General features: G+C 34.5%; 1 protein-coding gene across 23 annotated transcripts in view; it reads right to left on the reverse strand.

Moving 5' to 3' along the window:
• Window positions 1-23,244, reverse strand: part of LOC105471068 (peptidylglycine alpha-amidating monooxygenase) — a 279,410-nt gene that overhangs the window by 74,019 nt on the left and 182,147 nt on the right. For all 23 annotated transcript variants that reach the window (XM_071098668.1, XM_071098666.1, XM_071098664.1 and 20 more), the window contains 5 exons: window positions 9,652-9,700; window positions 8,086-8,153; window positions 6,914-6,994; window positions 6,552-6,628; window positions 5,453-5,556 (listed from right to left, as the gene is read on the reverse strand). In XM_071098668.1, the coding sequence (XP_070954769.1) occupies window positions 5,453-5,556; window positions 6,552-6,628; window positions 6,914-6,994; window positions 8,086-8,153; window positions 9,652-9,700 (379 nt within the window). The remainder of the gene's footprint in view (window positions 1-5,452; window positions 5,557-6,551; window positions 6,629-6,913; window positions 6,995-8,085; window positions 8,154-9,651; window positions 9,701-23,244) is intronic.

Here is a 23,244-nt window from a genome sequence, read left to right on the forward strand (position 1 = left end):
TGATCAAATAATTTAGGAATCTTTGCTATCACAAGGAAAATTTCATTAAAAGAGCTGAACAAAGAGTCATACTTTATTCCTTTACATCTATAATTAGATTTGTAGTCAAGGTAACTCTGAGCTCCTATGTGACAGAGAAACTATCATATGCTAAAAATGTTAGGAGTCAAATCATCCTTAGTATCAGCATCACAGTTTCCTTATTTTATTTTACGATCATTCACCTTTCATTCAAAAACAAAAAATCTCATTTTAAGACAAATTGCTTTCTGTATTCCTAAGGGAGTATTTTGACACATGTACCCTTAATTTCCACCGAGATCAACATATGCAATTCAACTCTGCTAATCTCAGTGATTTATTAACATGAGAAAGTAGGAAGGGAGATTATGTACACTGAATGGCCCTTTAAACATTCCCCAATGCCAGTGTGATTACTTAAAATGATGACTGCTGGCATTACTTATATTCCAAAATTACAGTAGTGCATTTATTTCATCTTCTTGCATAATAAAGTGCTTATGTGATAACTTCCTGTTTTATACTGACATACTTAATATAAATAGCTTTAGGTCTGACATAATGTGTGAACCTGAAAATTGAGGGATTGCATTGGGAATTATACCTGATGTAAATGACGAGTTGAGGGGTGCTGACGAGTTGATGGGTGCTGACGAGTTGCAGCACAAGTATACATATGTAACAAACCTGCACGTTATGCACATGTACCCTAGAACTTAAAGTATAATAATAATAAAAAAAGAAAATAAATAAAAAATAAAAAATAAATATGTGTTGAATGAAAGAAGAATGAATAATCTTGCTTAATAAATGTTTACAACTTCATATGACATAGCATGTTTTCCCTAGTATATTATACTACTGAATAATGAGTCAGGTCAATTTTTTGTACTCAGTTGACCTGTGGGATTTCTGAACATATTTATCTATTTATATCCATATCTGTTTATCCATCTGTCTAATCTGTTTACCTAGGTTCCATGAGAGCTTTTATAAAAATATATTACATTAGAAAGATATGTAAATACAGATTTAATAAAGTACCAAGTAATCTGAAATGTATGACTTAAAAAATTTCAAATATCATTGTATTCCATGTCTATACCGCAAACACTCCAATAGCTCAAGAATTCCTTCACCTCTACCCCCTTTATATTCAACAAATGTTAGGCTTGAGAATAGGCAAAACTGGTATTACTAACTTTAGAAAGAAATATAAAAACTTTAGTCATTTTACAAAACTGTTAAACATTTCTTAAAAAGTTTTATGGTGCTTTTAAATGTATACATTAAGAAGTTATTTATCATGTAACTTTATTTTTGCATGTAATAATATTTAAAAATGCAGATTAAAGTGCTATATTGGTATCCATGAATATTCATATATTCATGAAATGACCCACTCCAAATGAAAAATATGACCAACAAAACTGACCAAATTGGTAAATATTATCTACCTAGTCCCAGTAATATTAAATTTTAGCATGTAAACTTTTAGCCTGATTAGCTGACTTAATGAGCTTAATTGGCTGACTTAATTAAATTCTATGTTTTTATTTAAACTTGACTAAACATTTGAAATGAATTTAGAGAAGTATCATCCTGAATATAAAATATGTAATGCAGTCAGGCACAAAATATTGCTTCTTCATAGATCAATTCGTAGTACTATGTTGTCAGTATATGTAATACTTTGGTGAAACTTTAGGATATATTATTCATATTTAGTATATAAAAATAAATATATGGATAAAACATTTTATCATTAAGTATATTTATTAATATATCTCATTAAATATACCTACTTTTAAAGTAGTTTTTATTATTATTACTTTTGATTGACAAATAATAGTAAGCATTTAATCACATCTTCTCACTTACAAGTGTGAGCTAAGTCATATGGAGGCAAAGGCATAAGAATGATATAATGGACTTTGGGGACTCAGGGGGAAAGAGTGGAAGGGGGTTAAGGATTTAAAAAACTACATATTGGGTACAGTTTACATTGCTTGGCTGACAGGTGCACCAAAATTGCAGAAATCCCTAAAGAACTTATCCATGTAACAAAAAACCACCTATTCTCCAAAAACTATTGAAATAAAAAATAATTTTGTAATGTAAAGTATGATGTGATTTTTTAATATATAGATACAGTGTGGTACTATTAAATCAAACTAATTAACAAATCCATCACTTTGCTTACCTATCTTTTTTTATTTATTTTTTATTTTTTTATTTTGAGATGGAGACAGGGCACATCACTCCTGTTATTTGCTCTGTAGCCCAGGCTGAAGCACAATGGCACAATCTTAGCTCACTGCAACCTCTGCCTTCCAGGTTCAAGCGATTCTCCAGCCTCAGCCTCCTGAGTAGCTGGGATTATGGGCATCCACCATCATTCCCAGCTAATTATTTTGTAGGATGGGGTTTCACCATGTTGGCCAAGCTGCTCTTGAACTCCTGACCTAAGGCGATCCGCCCGCCTTGGCCTCCCAAAGTGCTGAGATTACAGGCATGAGCCATTGCCCTCGGCCCTATCATTTTTTAAATCATGAAACATTTGACATTTCCTCTTTTAGTTATTTTGAAATATATAGTGCCTTATATTGACTACAGTCATTCTTCTGTGCAGTAGGTCTCAAAATCTATTCCTCTTGTCTATCTGAAACTTTATGTCCTCTAACAATTCCTATAACCTCCTTCCCCACCCTTCAGTAACCATCATTCTATTCTCTATTTCTATGAGTTCAACTTTTTTAGACTCCACATATAAGTGAGATCATGTGGTATTTGTATTAATATATCTGTGCCTGGCTTATTTCACTTAATACATCCTTCAGATTCATCCACCTTGTCACAAATGACAGGATTTCCCCTTTTGTAAAGGCTAAATAGTATTTCATCATGCATATGTAAAACACATTTTCTTTATGCATTCATCCATTTATGGGCACTCAGGTGGTTAAATCCATCTCCTATTTTTACATGGTGGTATTTTAAGAAGAATCCCTATTATGGGAAAATCAGCCTCTACTTTTCAGTGCTTTTCATAAGTTACCCATGATTGTTCTACCCAAGCAAAGTTTTCTCCAGTTCTACAATTTCTAGCTTAATACAGTTAAGATTGGTTTTGGTAGAAGAACCACTCAACTGAAAACTTTCCTAGTAGGCTACTGTCAACAGTTATTCTGTAAAACCTAGTTTCCATGTAACCACAGAACAGAAAGGTTTAAAACTTGAAGCTGAGAGTTCTCCCAGTACATGGAGGAGGCAACTACTGGCCCCAGCCTATCCTTAGATAAGTGTGATTTATACCTATGTGTGCTTCAGGCTCAGGGCTCAAATCTGTGTCCTGTGGGAATGTGTATTTGTATGTGTGGGTTGGATGTAGGTGGGAAAAGAAAAGAGGCAGAGGAGATATATGGATTAACAGAGTATCATTTAATTTAACCGACATCATAAATTACTAGTTTATTTCACTGGTTATATTCTCAACTGTGATCCTGTAGTAGTCTATGGAGGTTGTGCTTATTATTTTACAAAACAGAGACACAGTGCTGTTGTTATTTGTCTAAAAACAAAAAGTATATTAACTGCTATGAGATGATTATCCATTATTATGAAAACTTTTATTCATACTTAAATGTATTAAAATTTGTCTTGTTTGTCATTCCACTGGTAAAAAAAATTGCTTCTGTAGTAGAAATTAAATATTCAGAATATGGGCTCACCCAATAAGTTAATTTCCTATAATTTCTTTCTATTTCATTTTTATTACAAAATGGTGTTTCCTTTAGTCCACATGAGATTTATGAAAGGATAAATTAGTGTAGTCATTTTAGGGTATTATTTTAAAGCAAAATGCACATTTTAAAAAAGACAAGAATTATTCTAGACTCATGGAACTGAAAGAGGTCTCCAGAGATCATTTTGGCCTCCCATCCCAGTACTATAACAAGTCATTAATTTCTATGGCTGATATTACCTCACAGACAGAACTCAGAAGGATAGAATTTGGCCAAAGTAACAAACCTCCCCCAACAAACTGTAAAGAGACCTCTAGGCAAAAAATTCTGTTTTTTCCACACTTAAAACTTGTAACCAATGCAAGTGATGTGTTGAAAGGGATTTTTTACTGCTCTGTTTACTTACTACAAAGGTTACTACCATAATCTGGAGCATTTAAGTAAACTACCTATGGCTCTGCACTGACATAAAATGAACAACTGATGGATACCCTCTGAATCATGTTACCTCACGTATTTAAAGATTGTTAAGAAGGGACTTCTTATGCTCTTTCTTTCAAATCTAGTTATGCCTCCTTTGTCAGTCCTTTTCTTACCATCAACATTTCCCATAACTCAATAATACTATTGCTTTCCTGAAGTCTCTTTCCCAAATGTAGCACATTTATCAAAAACCAAAGCTGCTGGAAACTATTTCTGTAACAGAAATTGATAAAGTTTTATTTGTTTTATCCTTAGCCTTAAAGTTTATGCTTACTAATATAAAAAAGCCATTTAGAGTGACATAAAAATTCTTTTACACCATAGCAAATGTTCCTGCTTTCTTTTTTAAACCTGCCTCAGTACCTTTTCCCTTTCTCCATACAGCCAACAGTTAGTGTTGCTATCACAATAATCATCTTGAGGGCATCTAAAGCATATTTTCAGATGCTTACTTTCTGTAACTTCTCTTTGATTAAGAGATAAATGGTTTAAAACTCTGGCTTCCAGATGGCATCAGTAAATATTTTAAAACCTTGTTTAACATAAAAAGAAGTCTCCTTGATTCTTTTCTATCAAAAAGTATGAAAAGAAACTACCTTTCATTTTTCATTTAGGTAAGTTTTTTTTAAAGAGTTCATAGTACTTTGAAAATTTTACGTAGTGTTATAGGATATAATTATTTCAAGGAGGCTCACTATTTAAAAAACCATTTAAAAGGCTCGACATTCTTTTTTGATAAAGTGTTGCATATTATTATCCTTATTTAGTACACTAAACAACTGGAAATTAAATTCACAGGAGTTTTAACATCATGGTTCTGAGTATTTAACGGGAATCACCAAATGCAGACCCCGTGAACACAGGGCAAAAAGGCACTTAAGAAAAAATTGTCATTATCATTATATTTTCTTTATTAAGATGAGCCTGAGGAAGAAATATGAAGTCTTTGGTAATTATAATATTTAGAGGTATGATACCGAAGGTTTTGAGGAAGTAAGAAAAAGAGAAGCATGAAAAAATGAGCATATGTTCTGGGGTTTATCCAAATCAATCAGTTTTGAAATGATAAAATGCCACAGTTTGATGTAATTGTCCATGACAGGACAAAAAATGTACAATTTATTCACAAAGATAGCTGTAACCTGTAATCATGCCTTATCCCAATAAAATATCTTTAAATAGTGGAATGTGCAGAATCATACCCAATGTGTGTGGCTTCTGTCCTTCCTTCGCCAGTGAATACACATCTTGCAGCCAGTAGGTCACCAAAACTTACATCAACTGGGTGCTCCACAGGGTAGAAAGCCTACCAAAAAGACAAACACAATGAATCATTAATATTACCAATAAAATCCAGAACTACATGCTTGATTGTGTTCCTTACCCTTTTTTTTGAGGGTTTTATCATGAAGGGATGTTGAATTTTATCAAATGCTTTTTTTTTTTTTTGAGATGGAGTCTCATTCTGTTGCCCAGGCTGGAGTGCAGTGGCACAGTCTTGGCTCACTGCAAGCTCCACTTCCCAGGTTCACACCATTCTCCTGCCTCGGCCTCCCAAGTAGCTGGGACTACAGGCGCCTGCCACCATGCCAGGCTAAGTTTTTGTATTTTTAGTAGAGACGGGGTTTCACCGTGTTAGTCAGGATGGTCTCGATCTCCTGACCTCATGATCCACCAGCCTCGGCCTCCCAAAGTGTTGGGATTACAGGCATGAGCCACCGCGCCCGGCTATCAAATGCTTTTTCAGCATCCATTCAACTGATCAGAGGGTTTTTGACCTTAATTCTATTGACACAATGTATCACAGAACCACATACTTTAATAATGTGAAGCTTGGTACACTCTGGGTAGAGAGGACGAAGACAGATAGTGAAACAGACACACACACACACACACACACACACACACAAATAATCACTAGATAAAAAGAGTTCACCTTTAATTAATCACTTTATACTTTATGACAAGAGCACCAAACTTTGAAATAAACAAATAAGTACTATTAGCAAATGCATCCCATAAAAATCAGAATAAATGTGATAATAGAAGAGCTGTCTGAAATTCTGTCTCTGAACAAATGATGGGATGTAAAAGGCCACCAACATGCTTTGACCATATTGAGAAAACTAATAAAGCACCAAATAGGAAACTGCAAAAAAGAGATTACACAGCTCAGTTATACAGTTAAGGCAGATTTAGAGATTTTTAGAGAAAGTCATAAGAGTTGCATAATAATTTTTAAAAATTACTTTCTGCTGGTTAATATTTTTTTCTCTCAAAATTAAACTAGATTTTACACACCTGTGGCAGCTGAGGGCTCTGTCGTCCAATCAGTGTCCACTGTCCATTTCTTACTCTGTATCCACTTACTACCTTACCTGTAATAAACACAAATTTTAATCATATAATATAATGAGGTATTAGAAAAACAAAAGGCATATTTACTTTCCTACTTTAAAGTAGAAATCTGAGTATTTTCAGAGCCGCAAATACTGAGTATCTTAGTAAAAACAATATGATAAAACAGCATAAAATATTTCAAGGTCTTATATGAAATCACTTTCATTGAAACAGACTTAAGGTCAAACACAATTCCCATTTTAATTTATGGCACCAGGAAGCATAATGGTAAATATTTATAATTTAACATGTAAAGTTCTTACCTAAATGGTGAGTGTGAACTCTATAGGCAAAGACATGCATTGGATAATTTTTATAATGGCATGAAATGTCAGAATTCACCACTGTGGGAAACGAAAACACAGACAAAAGTCACTATTCAACTGGAAAATGACATTATTCTTGTCTAAAAGTATGCACAGGGTATTCACAAGATGCTAGGGACTAAGGTTTTCTTATGACTTAAACACACAAGATATTAAGCACTTATTCTGTGCCAGCCATTTTACTCACATGAATTCAGAACCCCTTGCCTTATATTTTTATTTTATTCATAAACAGAATGACTAGAACCAAATCAAAATACTCTGTTAGTGAAAACGTAGGCTTAATTTGTTACCTTTAGCTTGAAATTTATCCAGTTGAGAAAGCTTAAAAATTGGTTTTTATTTTTGGAATGGAATAATTTTTGAAAAATTGAATGCAGACACCTAAGATCACTAGATTGACAGTTCCTGTTGAGAAGAGGACATTTCATACTGTTCCTTCCTTACAGTCTAACACAGTAACTATTCAATAAATATTCATTTTATAATAGATGAAAAATGGTAACAAAGAGACCATACTGGTCATTAACTTTAAGAGATTCCCAGTGAAAACAAATGAACAATATATCATATGGCACTTTCATTAGAGGATCATAACATATATTGATAAATAATATTATACTTATTCTCATCGCTTCTAGTAAACTTGGGAGAATCAGCTATGATCATCCCCATTTTGCAAGTAAAGTAACAAGCCAACTATATCCAAGTTTAAAGACTAAGTTGGTGTTGGATTTGCTAGTCGTTTAATTTGTAAACCTTTCTATGTAGAAGTTTGTGTTACTGCTCATTATGCAGTGTGTCCTCTGCATCTCAAGAATGGATGATTTACTTTTAAATACTCAAGATTTATTCTTTAATTTATATAACACACATCTACCCAAGGGCCTCAATTCCTAGCATCTCAACAAAGAATGGAAAAGTAATAAACCACTGGCTTGGAATAATACAAAAATCTATTTTAAATCCAAGGACAATAAAGTATTGGTTTATTTTTCCAAGACGTAAAAATATTGATTATTTTTAAAGTTTATAAAAAATACACCATAAATCCATTTCTACAGTTTAGGTAATGAGGTAATGGTAAATATTAAAAAATCATTACTCACCTTTTTCTCCTGCTGGGATAACAGTGTCAACAGACATCATAAGGTACATGCCAGCAATTAAAGGCTGTCTGCAGAAAAAAATAATATTTTTCTAAATTACCTGAAAAAGTCAAAATGACTGTTTTGGAAAAACACCATATACCTCAATACTCTGGTTTATAAAATGCGATGCTTGTGAAAATAAAAATGAAATAGAAAATGAGGAAGAATTTTTTTTCCTTAAAAAATAATTTTTCATGTGAAGGCAGGCTCTAAATGGTTCCTGTGATAGCTAACTTTACATGTCGACTTGGCCAGGTGCCTGGTTGTTTGGTCAAACACTAGTCTAGGTGTTGCTGGGTAGGTGATTTTTAAATGTGATTAACCTTTAAATTAAACTTTGAGTAAAGCAGATTATTTTCCATAGTCTGGGTGGGCTTCATCTAATCCATTGAAAGCCCGAAGAGAAAAGACTAAGGTCCCCTCAAAAGGAAAGGATTCTGCCTGTGAATTGCCTTTGGACTCAAGAATGCAACATCAACCCTTCCTTGAATTTCCAGTTGGCCCAATGGATTTAGAACTTAATCAGTCCCCACAATAGTGTCAGCCAATCCCTTACAACAACTCTTTCTCTTTCTCTCTATCCTATTGGTTCAGGTTTCTTTGGAGAACCTTGACTAATCAGCTCTCATGATTCCTAGCTGTGACATTCATGCCCTGGTCTAATCCCCTCCCCTTTAATGTGGGCTAAAAGAAGTATAGTAACTTATCTTTTTAAACATTTTTAACATTTTTTTTTATTTCCATAGATTTTTGGGGAACGGTGGTATTTGGTTACCTAAATTCTTTAGTGGTGATTTCTGAGATTTTGGTGCACCCATCATCTAAGCAGTATACACTGAACTCAATTTGTAGCCTTTTATCCCTCACCTCCTTCCCACCCTTTCCCCCTGAGGGAGTCTTCAAAGTCCATTGCATCATTCTTATGCCTTTGCATCCTCATAGCTTAGCTCCCACTTATGAGTGAGAACATACAGTGTTTGGTTTTCCATTCCTGAGTTACTTAGTAACTTATCTTTAACAAACAGAATATGGCAAAAGTGATGGTATGTCATTTCAAACATTAGGTTACTGAAAGGCTTCCATTTTGCATGCACGCCCTCTCTTGCTTTTTTTGATTACTTTCTATGATGGAGGCCAGTTGCCATATTGTGAGCTGCCCTGTTTATAGCCCGCTTAGCAAGGATATGAGGGCGATCTCCAGCGAACACTCAGCAAAGAACTGAAGCCTGCCGACAATCATGTGAGTGATGTTGGAAGTGACTCCTCCCCAGTCAAGCCTTAAGTTGACTGAAGCCCCAGTCAAGATTCTGACTACAGCCTCTGTGTGAGACCACATGCCTGAGGATCCAGCTAAGTGTGCCCAATTACTGACATACAGGAAAATGAGACAATACATATTTGTTGTTTTAAGCCAGTTAGTTTAGGTAAATTTTTACCCACAGATAATTAATACAGTGAACTTCCCACTCTAAGTTCACAAAGATTTAAATTTGCTGCTGCTCTAGGAAAAATGGAAGTACTTACGGCAGACGTGTGAGGTGTAAGGACACACCAGAACAGTCCTTGTGATTATCTGAAAACACACATAGAAACACATATCTTAAATATGAAAATGCAGAAAACAGATTTCAAACTAGTAAGTTTGAAATTATTATAACCAAATATTTTAAAACACAAGTTATGTTTCATCTGTATTGTTCTTTATGATTTATTGAGTACTTTCATATCCAGTAATTCCTTTAATTGCCAATGTATCATAACAGCAAAAACAGAACTACCATTTCATGCAGTCTATGGTGTTTCTTGACTCATCAAATTGACCAATATACTGACTTTCCTGCAGACATACTAAATACTAGAAAGTTGTTGCTACTCTCTATGCATTATCTGTATTGTTGAAAAACCCAGAAAAGTTGCTGAACTAAAATAGTTTGCTCCATGCTGCACCAAACAACAGACTTTTTTATTTTTTAAAAAGTGTAGTTCATAAGTTAGGTTTTCATATACTTTAGGCATTGTTGAAGTCTACTGACACTCATATATTCATTATTTCAAAATAGAATTTTACTATTGTAGAGACTTTTAATTTCTTCAGTTTATTTCCACAGTTTGACCTAAAGAGCCCATATGCTTGCACATATACACAGTGAGAAGTTCCAGTGGGAGCAACTTGAATGCCCTCAAACAAGGTGGTCTGGAGGCCAGCAGGGGTCGTGGATCCACAGCTGCTCCTACAGCAGGTGGCAGTTTTGACAAGCAGCATATTTCAGCCTCAGTGTTTGGTGTGAAGATTATGACCTCCAGCCCGATCCTTGCCACAGTGATGCATTATTATTTCCATAACCTCTATGCTGATCTTACTTCTATGCACTCAGAAACTTCAGCTAGTTTTGCATATTTCCCTGATGATTTGCAGTGTGCTCTGACTTTGCCCTTCTGTTGTAATACAGTGCTTGGGCCACAAGATATGAAACCTCCTAAGAATTAATTCATTTCAATTCACTAGGCTATATATAAAATCTGTCTCTGACTGCATCATCATAAAAGCACTTGACACTTAAAACGTTTAATGCAATAAAAAATTGATGCTTCTGCTAATATTTTACTACATAAAATGAAAAAACAATCAGTACTGAGAGAGTTAAGAACTGTACAGAAAATGAACTCAGAATATCAAAATCATATATCCTGGCTGAAAAAGCCAGCTGGATAGACTTATTTTGTGACTAGAATAAACGTAAAAAGGAGAAAGGAGAGAAGAATTGATAGCAAAGTTAACTCAGAGTCGAGGACCACAGAAATGGAATACTGCTGCTTAAAAAACAGATGGGAACTGCCGTGAGTCAAAGAACTAAAATAATCAAATAAGAGGATTGAATTTGAAGGAAAGGCAGAAAGGAAGCAAAATATATTTATACATATTTCTGTATTTTTTACATATATTTAGTTTATAGTTTATATAAGCTATATGAACTACAGATTTACATTTCAACATAAATATTGAATTTATATTTCAGTATTAATATTGCACATTTCCACATGCCAGATTTGTCAGGTAGAAGGTATGGGATTCATTTGTATTTTTCAATCTTGCAGAATTATTTGATTATAGGATAGTGTCTTACAGGACCATCATCAGTTTTCAACTAGGTGCTCACTGAGTTCCTTTGTCGAAGAGAAGTAAAATCTAGGTATTCAATACTCAGTAGATTAGCACTAGTGATCCATATTTATACCAGTAAGAAACTCTAAGTAGTCTACAATTGAGATAACTTAAGTAAAGAACTTAGCACTCTATTTAGAGCATAGGAAAAATTCACTAAATGCTTAGTTATTATTATTCCATTGGTAGATTTCAAAAAAAAAATCAGCACATGAATATTTTATTTTCAAGAAATGTATTTTCACAGTTTTGAGTGTGAAATTTCTTTAATGAAAGAAACTGAAGCACATCAAATTTCTCCAAGTAATAACACAGGACCAGAAAAAAGCAGGAAAAACATGGGAACATTAAAAGGGTAAAATAGTTTAAAAAAAGAAATTAGAATTGAAATTTGGTATGTTGAAGATATTGTGCAAAACATGTTCTCAGAAGGGTCTGAACTAGGTAGATACAGAATAAAATCATAAGTGAAGCAAAGAAATTTTAGTAAGATAAATACCATGGTCTGGCTAAAATGAAATTCTTAAATTAGAGGCCATGGGACCGTGAGGAAGTTGATAATGTTTCCGGTCCTTCCATGACTTTTAGTAACAATGCACTCCTTGACCAGACCCAAGACAACCTGATTGTTTTTCTGAGTATTGGGCTTGAAGTCAGTTCAACGGGATCCTAGGTTTGCAGAAAAGATAGTGAGGTCATTTTTGTGTTGATATCGAAATTATTCTTTCAATGTACATTCACTTATTCTATACAACATTATCATGCAAAAGTCCTAACAGCTGTTCTTTTAAGGTGGTTTCATTTATTCTTATTTTAGTTTTATTATTCCAAAGTAAATATTCTTTCTTTCATTGGGTTGGGCTCCAGGTTAACTCTCTCTCGAAGGTACACAGGTAAATACTTGGCCTTTAGCTACTAATGTCCTGTATTTACAGAGAATTGAACCCCAAGACATCCCTGTTAAAAAGATGTTTCATAGTGATTGTTCTCTTGCAGTAAAAATAATTTTAGTGTAAGGGGTCTTAAGATATGGAGATGAAACTTCATTCACTAGATAGGTATAAGGTAAAACTGAGAGGGATATTTCATTATGTCATTATATTCCATTATAATGTCATATGCATGTAGAAGAAGCTTTTGTAATGTTGAAGATATTTACAGTGGAAAAGTTGAAATAATAATTTTTAAAAAGAAATGTAAAATAGCCATGTCTGATAATGCCTTAGAGGCACATCACAACATAGGACAGTATTGCAGTGCTGGTGGTTGGGTGGTAAGACTTCCAAAGAGTAGTCTGATAATGAAAGAAATGAGTATTTCCAGATACTGGATGAGACTTCAAAACAGCATTCAATCAGAATCTAATTTTAAGGAAGATGAAACTGAATGACTACTTCACAAGGGTCTGAGCTTGCCTTTGAGAAATTGCTTTCCTCTGCTCAGGCAGAGATGTATAACCACACTGAAGTATTTTATCAGATACGCAGACTCATAGAATCTCAGAACCGAAAAGAAAACCAGACATGATGGAGTTCAAATCTTACACTTTATGGATAGGAAAAAGAGGTCACAGAGATTAAGTGTGTTGCCTCTTAAGGTAATTCAGCTAATTGGTGACACATCTGAGTGTCAAATATAATTCTCTAATATTAATGTTTAATAAATGCTATTTACTAGGAAAAAAAGGCAAAAATAAAAAATAAGGGTTCCATCTCTTAGAGATTTCCAAGGTTCAAATACCTTGGAAGCTAAGATAAAGGAATTAAGCAAGAATAGATAAGTAACCAGTGGTACTTAAGGACATACACTTAAGTAGGAAGCTCAATTCTCTTAATGGGAGGTGGATGCATGGGATATGAGGTTATCCATCCCAAACTATTTAGCTTGCTTTTCTCATAATAGCTTGTAGTTCCTGCTTGGATTCATAGCTAAGTAGTAAAGTATGTGGAATAATGTATGATAATAACCTACTATATCTTATGTTCTTAGATGATCTTAGATGGTTCTGTTGGTCTCTCCTAACTTTTCCTCTAGAGATAGTGCTCTATACTTTATGAGTTCATCTTGTCCTGGTTGTTTCCTGCTTCAATATAAAGAGAGATTAACCGCTGATCCTGAGGGAACCAATGTATTGTTATAAATGATGTCCTACTAATTGGGAACATCCTTCAGAAAGACATTTGTAGAGTGATTTTCAATTCACCACACTCTCCTAGGAAGGTGAAGGTAAAGGTTAGGAGCACACTCATTTCCTACTATTCCAAGCCACCCTTTTGGATAATGGATTTTCTTTAAGGAGGTACTAAAAAGTATGCCTGAAACCACTGCCAAGTCTTAGGAGAAACAAAAAGAAGTAACATCTTCAATAATAAAAATTAGGCGGGCACAATGGCTCATGCCCATAATCCCAGCACTCTGGAAGACCGAGGCAGGTGAATCACTTGTCCCCAGGAGTTTGAGACCAGCCTGGACAATATGGTGAAACTGTATCTCTACAAAAAAAAAAAAAAAAAAAAAATTAGCCAGGCGTGCTGGCGTGTGACTGTAGCCCCAGCTACTTGTGAGGATTGCTTGTGCCCGGGAGGTTGAGGCTGCAGTAAGCCAAGACCACACCGCTGCACTTCAGCCTGGGTGACAGAATGTTTAAAAAAAAAATTTTTTTTTAGGAAATTTGGAAGCAAATAATTCTAAACTGCATCATATCTTCCCACCCTCCCAGAGTGTTCTGAACTAATTTAAAGGCCACCTTCTCTACATTCTCTGTCTTGAAACTACAAACAAAAATGAATCAAGGGCATCATTTTTATATTATCAGTAAATGCAAATGACTTTGCAATAATACACATACATAGATGTTGTAATAACTATTTGACTATTAAGCTGTTTTGATCTTTACCTTATGGTTCTTTCTAAATTAGTAACATTAAATTACTGGGACAGGATGTTTTGCTGAGACTAAATCATGGCTCCCAAGGTGATCAAGTAGGAGTAGGAGATTATTTGGGGATTAATTTCTAAAGTTGAGGGAAATTTCATATAATTATAATTACTTTGAAAATCCCTTAGGAGAATAAAGACTGAGGTCTCCTAATAGATCCAACACAGCCAGTTTCCTTAGCATTGGAACAGATCACTGTCAGTTGTGTCAGTTGGGCCATGTTGTTTTTTTAAAAAGATATTTCTATACAGTTGGGCTGTGTTATATAAAAAAGGTCATTTCTGTGCAACTGAAACTCTGCTGCAGAGGGATGGGACATATGTATGAGAGGCAAATAAAAAATGAACCCAACTGAGGGAACAGCGGATCCAGATCTTATGTTCACTTTGGGCTCTATTAGAGGTGATGAATGAAACTCCAGTTTTAATGAAGCTAAGACACAGCTCCTTTTTTTTTTGTACTATCTGGATTAGAAATGCAGGTACTAAAGTCAGTTAACACTACTCAAAAAATGGTGGTCATCCAAATTAACCAGAAAATTCATATATTAAAGTTTTTTTAATTAGTTCCTTTAAAACAAAATCTGAGTACCAGATTTTTTTAAATTAGTTCCTTCAAAACAAAATCTGAGTTACCAGTCCTGAGCATCAGGACTCCCCAGTTACAGATACATCGAGATAAAAAAGTCTCCATTCAAAAGCATCAACACTTTAAGCTGTCATTGCAAATGTGTATCTGCTTAGCAAAATATAACTGCAATAGGGGCACTGTTAATACATTACACCAGCTACACCGAGGTTTTCCTGGAGGCTGCTGAAAGCTGGGTTAGCAGACAAGCTTCAGTGCTAAATAAACCAGCACGACGGGAAAAAAAATCTTCAAAAATAATTCCTTTTGAAACTGTCACTGCATTGAGTTAGCCTCTTTTGATTTTGTATTCACTGCTATGGGACTAGAAATTACTAGTTTCAATTTGCCTTGTGGCAAGGAAGAGAAAATGCATTTACCCATCCTGCAAGATGACGACTTTCACAAATGATGGACTGTGCTGTTCCCAAAAGAGATCAAAATGGAAGGCAGGAAGGCAGGCACTACAACCGCTTTTATAATAGCTCTGTATGTGGAGGATGTTATGGCACAACTAATGTAAAAGCACTTTCCTGTTTCCATCTCTTATGAATGCAGAAAATGTGAGTCTACAGTGAAGTTATGATTTATACTATTTCATCTCTCACAATTATGAACCTGCTCCAGAGGCATCCTTCCAAGAAAGTCAAATTAAAAGATAAAACCCACCAATCCTCGATAAATAAAGTTATTTTTTAGAGGTATGGTGCTAAGTTTCAAAATTATTGATTGGCTTTAGAACTCTTTATGGAACTCTGATACAGAGAAAAGTGCACAAATCAGAAAGTACAGATCCAGGAAACTTAAAAAACTAACACATCCATGTAACCAGCACCCCAAAATCCTCCACTCACATCCCCTTCCTGAGGCATTACATTTTAAACCTTTATATTTACGTACATACCATATTTAAACATTTATTTGTCTTTCTGAAAGAGGTGTCTTTTGGCCAAAACCAAAAGACACATTTAACTAACTTGTTCACTTGCTTCATGGGCTTTGGTTGGGCAGTTTTAAATATTACACTTGGTTACCAAGAAATACTTACTTTTTTATTTCCTCTTTCTTCTGGTCAAAAGGCCTACTAACTACTTTTCATTTTCTTACCTCTGTTTTATTTATATATATATATAGCATTATAGATTATAAAATATATATAGCATTATACACACACACACACACACTTTAAATGATAATCTCAATTTCCTCTTGCATTGTCCCAATTATTATCTGTTTTTCCCCGAGTCCAGAATGTAGCTGCAAAAGTCTAGAAACCATAAACAAAGTACTAGTTAAAATAAACCATGTAATGAAAAGGGATTGAAGAGCTTTGATTTTTAAAAGTCCTTTTAAATACAATTTAAAATATAAAGCTGAAAACTATTTCTCATATAAAATTATTACAAATTTTTGATAGTCTTGAGGGTGTTTTCATATATATGTGTGTGTATATACATATATAAAAGGTTTCCTTTCATTCCCATTGGAATTCTCAACTATTTTGTGCAACAATGTGTAGTCCCTCTTTTGTTTTACTTAAACCTCTAAAGACTCATGATAAACCAAGGAAGGGTAACCTGGCAGGAAAACTAACCCATTTTGTTGGGAACACAGAAAGTTTATATTCTGCAAAAGCTATAATTTAATTGGCATAAATATATTTTTTAAGGTCAACCTATAATCAGTATCTACATTTTCAACCCAATCATCTTAATCTACTTAAAATACTATTCTGTATTGCGTTTTGGTTCTTTGGTGAAAAAATAAATCCAAAATATCTAATTTACATATAATTATGTATGCATGTAGTCCCTGGTATTAATTAGGGAATACACTTTGAACATTATACCTCATACATTTGATTTAGTATTAATTTTTCCATCATTCAATATGTTTATGTAGTAATGTAGCATGAGGATTAAAAAAGTAACATTTATAAGGCACTTCTAAATCGAAAAGTAGTATATAAATGCTAAGTATGATTATTATGTTAATGAAAAAAATACTGAAACCCTTCAGTGACCTGAATTATCTCTCAACATTCCCTTAGAATTTTGCAAGACTTTATACTATAATACAAAGCGTCAGCATAAGAAGGGTCTGTGGCTACTGACCAGATTTTACTTTACTTTCAGTTATTATTTGGGGTACGTCGCAGTTAAATTGTGAAACAAGGATAAGACGTACTTGCAAAGAAATGAGACTCAAAAAGTGTGAGGGAGGATAGATGGTCCCACAAGAAGAAAGAGTTTTGAAAGTTTTTAAAGATGGAAAAAGAATAATTAATATGTAATGAGAAGAAATGGAGATCAGGTGAAGGGTTTACAAACTGGATGAAAAGAATAATGTTTCTATTGGGAGAAATAGAAATAGAAAGGCTAGAAGGTTCTCTTCTGCGTCTAGGGAATGTTTGATTTTATTTTGCTAATAGAATATTCTATCAATATTATTAAACATATTTGAATGGTTTTCATCAAATACTTTTTTAGGTAATGTATCTGTTTAGGGTATCCTTTCCGTTTTACAAGTAAAAACAGTTAATTAACATAAAAGGAATTAGTACTAAACGGGAAATGGAATGTGCAAGTCCTAGCACTTCTCTCTAATGACTTCCTTCTTTTCCCAGAATTCCTAGAACATAATAAACAAACATGTCAGGGCCATGAAGAGAGCAGTGGGGAACAACGTGAAAGGCAGGAAGCCTATGGGAGTGGGAGTGGTCAGTGAAAAACCAACCTCCGCTACTGTTGTGAGCGCCCTGAACTAAATTTCACTGAAACAGAATTATGTAGCTCCTAATTTTAGTCTGTGCCAGTGGGCAAGTGACTTTTTTATTTCTCCTCTTAATTTAATTGGGTTAAAAATTTAAAGCTATTTGCCATTAATTCAAATGGAATTAATTAGATGATGACTATGTAGCTCTGACCAGCTTTTAAAAATGAGTTAATAATTATGAGTGATTAAAAAAACATGAGTTGCAAAGGCATCAATAAAGGTAAAGCATAAGGATTTCTCAAAAAACTAGAAGAACGAAATGTAAATCTGAAAAGCTAAATTGCATGTAGGAAAGCTTTTCTTTTCCCAAAAAAGACATCACTTACGCTAAATACTATATTGTTCAATGTTGAATTACTTTTTAAAAAATCCATATTTTAAGGGATAAAAAAACCTTCTGAATATTCTTTAAAAAAGAAGTATAACTGCAGTGCTTTACATATCTTCTCATAACCAAATGAATGAAAATGTAATTTCTGATACATAATGGCCATATTTAGGTATTAAAATAAACAGGTGTCCCATGGAATCAATGAGATGACTAAGGATCATTTGTCTTCCATACTAAAGATGATTAACAAAGTTGAAATGCAGCAAGCTAGAGAATCAGAGAGCTCACAGTTATGTGAAGAGACTGGCAAGAGAAAAAAGTATTGCAGGATAATAGGCTTCCTTTAGATCATTTGGGAGGTATTAAATAGTCCTGAAATCATTCACATGACTCACATCAAGCTGCTTGTGTATAATGAAGGTTAGAGAAGAACATGAAGAATATCCGATTACAATTCTGAAATCAGTGGGATTATCAAGCAGCCTGATTTAGAAATATCTCTACATGATAAAGGAAATGGATTACTTCAGACATGAAAATGAAAAGGCATAAATGAGATGAAGTAAACCACTCTGATCTTTATTAATATTAATTTTACTGAGCACCAGTTCATTCCACTTCATAACTATGGCTCAAAAGACTTTTAAAAACAGTGACTCTATTACTTGTTTTATATAGTTAGAGCATGAACTTTGTTACATACACAAACTAGAAATCCAATATGAATTAAATTGTTTTGGTTTTAAATAGCACTGGACTACCTTAGGCAAGTCATGCAACCTTTCTGAGCATCAATCTTCATTTCTGTAAAACAGAAGGGTGAGGCCTGATGATCCCTTTTAGTTAGACTGTTCTCATTCTGTCACCCTGAACTCTGTTCTCTGTCTCTGATTTTAAAAACAAGTGCTTTATAAACAAATTAGTACATGACACATAACATCCTTTTCAGAAGAAGAAAACAGAAAGTCATGCTTTCCTGTTCCACAGTGCCTTCTCAGCCCATTTCAACCTCTTCTCCTCAACTGAAAAGGCCATGGCGTTTCGTGCAGGTTGAATGCTACCTTCTTGCCAATCATTTCTCTTTTCAGAGTTGGTTTCATCGACCTCTTCCTTTCCCTTTCTAGTGTCTGTCACCACATATATCCCACTTAAAAATAAAAATGTAGAAAAATGAAGGAATATAAATTATTTTGGCCCATTCTTCAAAAATATATATCTAGATCAAGTGTGAAGAAGGAACATTTTTGCCCCTGTATATGGGGAGGGGAATCTCTAAGAATGTCATATATGCATTGTAAGTAGCTTCTATTAAAGAATTTTAAAATCCAAATGCCAAATTTTGTGAAAAAGTTAAGAAAATAAACTCCTCTTCGAATTTCTAAATGAAATACAGTGCTAGAAGAACTAGACAGTAATTAAATGCATTTTCTTCTTTCAAAGCTCCCCTTTTCTTAAGAGAATTGAGATTTAATTGAACTTATTTTGGTAAATGCAAATTATTCTGCTCATGTCCTAGGCCCCAGGAGATTGCCCTGACATACCTGTTGTATAGGAAAAAAAATGCAGGAGTGACTCTAATCCTTACTAGGAAAATCTGAGTGCCAGTTGTCAAAGTTTAGTTTGCATAAAAATCAATGAGGCAGCTTGTTAAAATTTCAGAATCCTGGGCCCAGTGATATTCTAGTAATACACTAGCTCTGTGAAAAATAATACACACTACTCGTGTGTATATATGTTTATTACAGTTTTTACTGGCAAAAATGTGCAGCAAACAATTTATAAATAATAATAAAATATACAATACTTTTCATTATTAACTTCGTATAAGCAGTTGACTCTCACACAATTCTTTTCTTGACTTTTGCTCTACTTTTTAGATGGTTGTAATCGCCCACTGATGGTTGTAATTGCCATGAAGTAGTTCAGACAAGAATTCTTGTTAATATTTTTGTTTAGTGAAACAACAAAGACATATGTTGGAACTGCACTTGCACATTAAGGATGTCAGCAAAATCTTTGGTGTAATGGATAATAGTGTGCAAATCCTGGAAGAGTATGTCCTAAATTTTGGGGGGCATTCACAGTAATCTACATTGCCAACATCCTCTCCATCATTTTCTCAGATCTAGACAGCCAGCAAAATAATAGATAGAACTTAGACTTGCACTATTTGTGAATTTAATTTCCATGGTGTAAATTTTTCCACCACAGCTGATTTCAATGTAAATTTTCCCACCACAGTCAATTTCAAACTACCAACATGACATCACTGCTTTAGGAAGAAATTAGCAGTAAAATAACCCTTTGTAGTATTTCTACCACACAGATACAACAGGTGCAAATACCCTCAAGAGCACAGATAATAGTAAAATATAGTAAAATAATTAGGAAATAAAGATTTCTGAGTATTTCTTGCCTTTATTTTTAATGATCGCTATATTTAACAATCAGCTTACAAAAACACTGCAAATTACCAATTGGCTCTTGTGAGCCTATCTGAGCCAGCTCAGGCTGCCTATGCTCTACCTTCTGTGCATCTGATTCAGTAGGCCTAGTTTGAACTAGGAACTTTCATTTTAAAAAGTAGCCCAAGGACAGTCTGGTGCAGACAGTCCTCTGATTAGATTTTGAGAAATCCTGATCTAGACTATATAACTTTAGAGGTAATTCTAATAATATTAAGATCTTCCAGTTAATTCTTATCTTTTAAATGAAACATTATAAGGAGTCTGTTTGTTTAAGTAAACACTGAGGAAAATTTTTTAAGTGTGAAAACATCTAGTGCAGGCAAGGTTATGGGACTTGCTCATTCACTGTGGATTGTAAATTGGAAAAACTATAAAGCAATTTGGTGGAATCTGTTAGGGTTTAAACACTCCATGACCCCAAAATCTCATTTCTAGGTATCTACCCTGCAGTAGCAATACATGGTTACCTAAAACATTTCTAACATTGCTTATAATAGCAAAAAACTCGCAGCATCTTTAATAGACAATAAGATACATACATTAGAGTATATCTACAAAAAAGAATACTAGGCAGCCTTTATAAATCATGGAAGAGATTTACATGTGCTGCCTTAGAAATATGTCCAGGGTACACTGTTAAGTGAAAAGCAACAACAACAGATGCAGATCTGTGGGAAATGTGATCTAATTCTTGTCCAAAAAAAAGAAAAAAGTACATATACACATATCTGATACATTAGTTTATCATCCACATATGGAAATGCTGAGATAAGCTAATGAAAAGTTGGCAGATATAAGCAATAGCTACCTGGAGTTGGGGTGGGGAGGAGTTAGGTGAGAAAGGGAGGTGTGATTGAAGAGGGTTTTATCTTTTTTTTCCAATAGTAGGGGTATTACAAATGATTTTCAACTTTTCTTTTTAATAATTTTCTATATTTTCCAAAAGAGGAAAAATAAAGTTCAGAAGAGAAGATTCTTTTAAAGGGAAAATGTGCAGATATATCCAGAGTCCTCCAATCCCTTTTAGTATTTTAACTGAAAACTCAAATATGAAGAAATAATTTCTTTGTTTTAATACCAGAATTTATTGCAATTCTGAAGTCTAAACAGCTTTGGAAGCCTAAAGTTTTTTCATAAAGTTTTGGCAGCAAAATCTGACTTGAATGAATGTGATGATATTTATGTTTTATTCTTTTTTGTGTGAATATTTAAACGTTTGTTATGGAAACATTAGTGTATCTAATTAGGGATGGTACCCCAGATTCACAAAGGTGATAGAGTACATGACTTATTCAGTTTAATACCTTTCAAAAATGTTAAAACCTCCTAATTCCAGACCACATCTGCCCCCCAAGCATTTGGATAAAGGTTTGTGTCCCTATCCCCATCAAGGCACACTAGAGAAACTGGAAATGGGAGTTAGGGAGAGAAGAAAGGAGAGTTGGCAGATGACATGAGTACCAGAGCCTTGAGTATAAAGAAGGAAAACTGAGGTAAAAGTGTACCCTTCCTGGAACCATATTTCTGACACATTTCTGGATTTACCAGGGATGAGGCTTGTTTCAGCAGGGCTGCTATCCCTGGAACTGAGAACTTGGAAACACGATATGTGTTCTGGAATGAAAGATCATGATAAGAACTAACATTACGGTCTATTCTGGAAAGGGGAATCAGATTGATGGATGATGTACATGCCAGGGTCCTATTCAGGGAAGGCCAGGATGAGTGCTTGGATGGTGCTATTTATGTCTCCCTTCTAGTGCAGAGACCCAGTGGCTTTGGGGTGTCTGTGTAAGTTGAGGTTGGAGAAGCAGTAACCATACCCTCCCTCCCATATTTGCAATTTCAAAGGAGATTCTTAAATATGGAAGGTAATCCGAAATACTTTAATATGCATAGGCTTAAATAATCTGGCCCATAGCATTGTGCACTTTGCAGTAGAGTGAGTAAAAGCAGGATTAATGTATTTCACTGGAAAGCATGTAGGATGAAGCTACTTGCGCAGATTGAGAGAAGACAACAGGGAAAGCAACAGGGAGCAATCTTTGACCCAGTTTCCCACTCTCTCTCCAATTAGGTATCAGGAAGTCAGGAGCACTGTAATGCTTACACTGAAGTCAGAACAACCCGTTTTATAGTGGAATGAAATAATTTTAAGCACAGTTACCTTGCCACTGATCTCTGCTCCATCTTGTTCAAAATGCATTAGCAAGGGATTTTTCCTGCGCTCACAATTTCAAAGCTTTTCCTAATAGCTTCCTGGCAGTAGTCTTCTAAGAGGTAGAGATACAGCTGGAGTCACAGAGGAATCAGAATTCCTCTGGAGTCCTCTGTTTTCTCTTCCTCCTGCCATGATTACCATTCCTGCCTCTTCACTCTACTACTCTTTCAGTTGTAGTTAAATAGGAACCTTTTGTGGGTGTATATGTGTATTTGTGTGAATACAGAGGCACACCCTGTGTTCAGGAACATCCACCTGTCTGGATCTAAGCTATACAGAAACCACACCCGAGTGGACCACAGCCAGAATGGAATAATGCAAGAGGGCAAGGAAAAATCAAATCTGATGGTCACAAAGTCCAGGCTGCAGTGTTCTCATGTTTTTATTTTATTTTTTAATCCCCATTTTCCAGATGATCATGTTTTTATTTAAAAAGTTCCCCATAAGGGCTGCAAGCCAAAGTCTATTTATGCTCACTGATAATATGAAACTCATCTAGATTCCATATCTAACACATAAATTTAGAACAGGAAGAAGGGTGCTTATATGATATCAATCTGGTAACTTGAAACATCTACACTAGGTGTGATCTTG

The sequence above is a fragment of the Macaca nemestrina genome, chromosome 6, assembly GCF_043159975.1.
Source record: "Macaca nemestrina isolate mMacNem1 chromosome 6, mMacNem.hap1, whole genome shotgun sequence".
NCBI classification, from domain to species: Eukaryota; Metazoa; Chordata; class Mammalia; order Primates; family Cercopithecidae; genus Macaca; species Macaca nemestrina.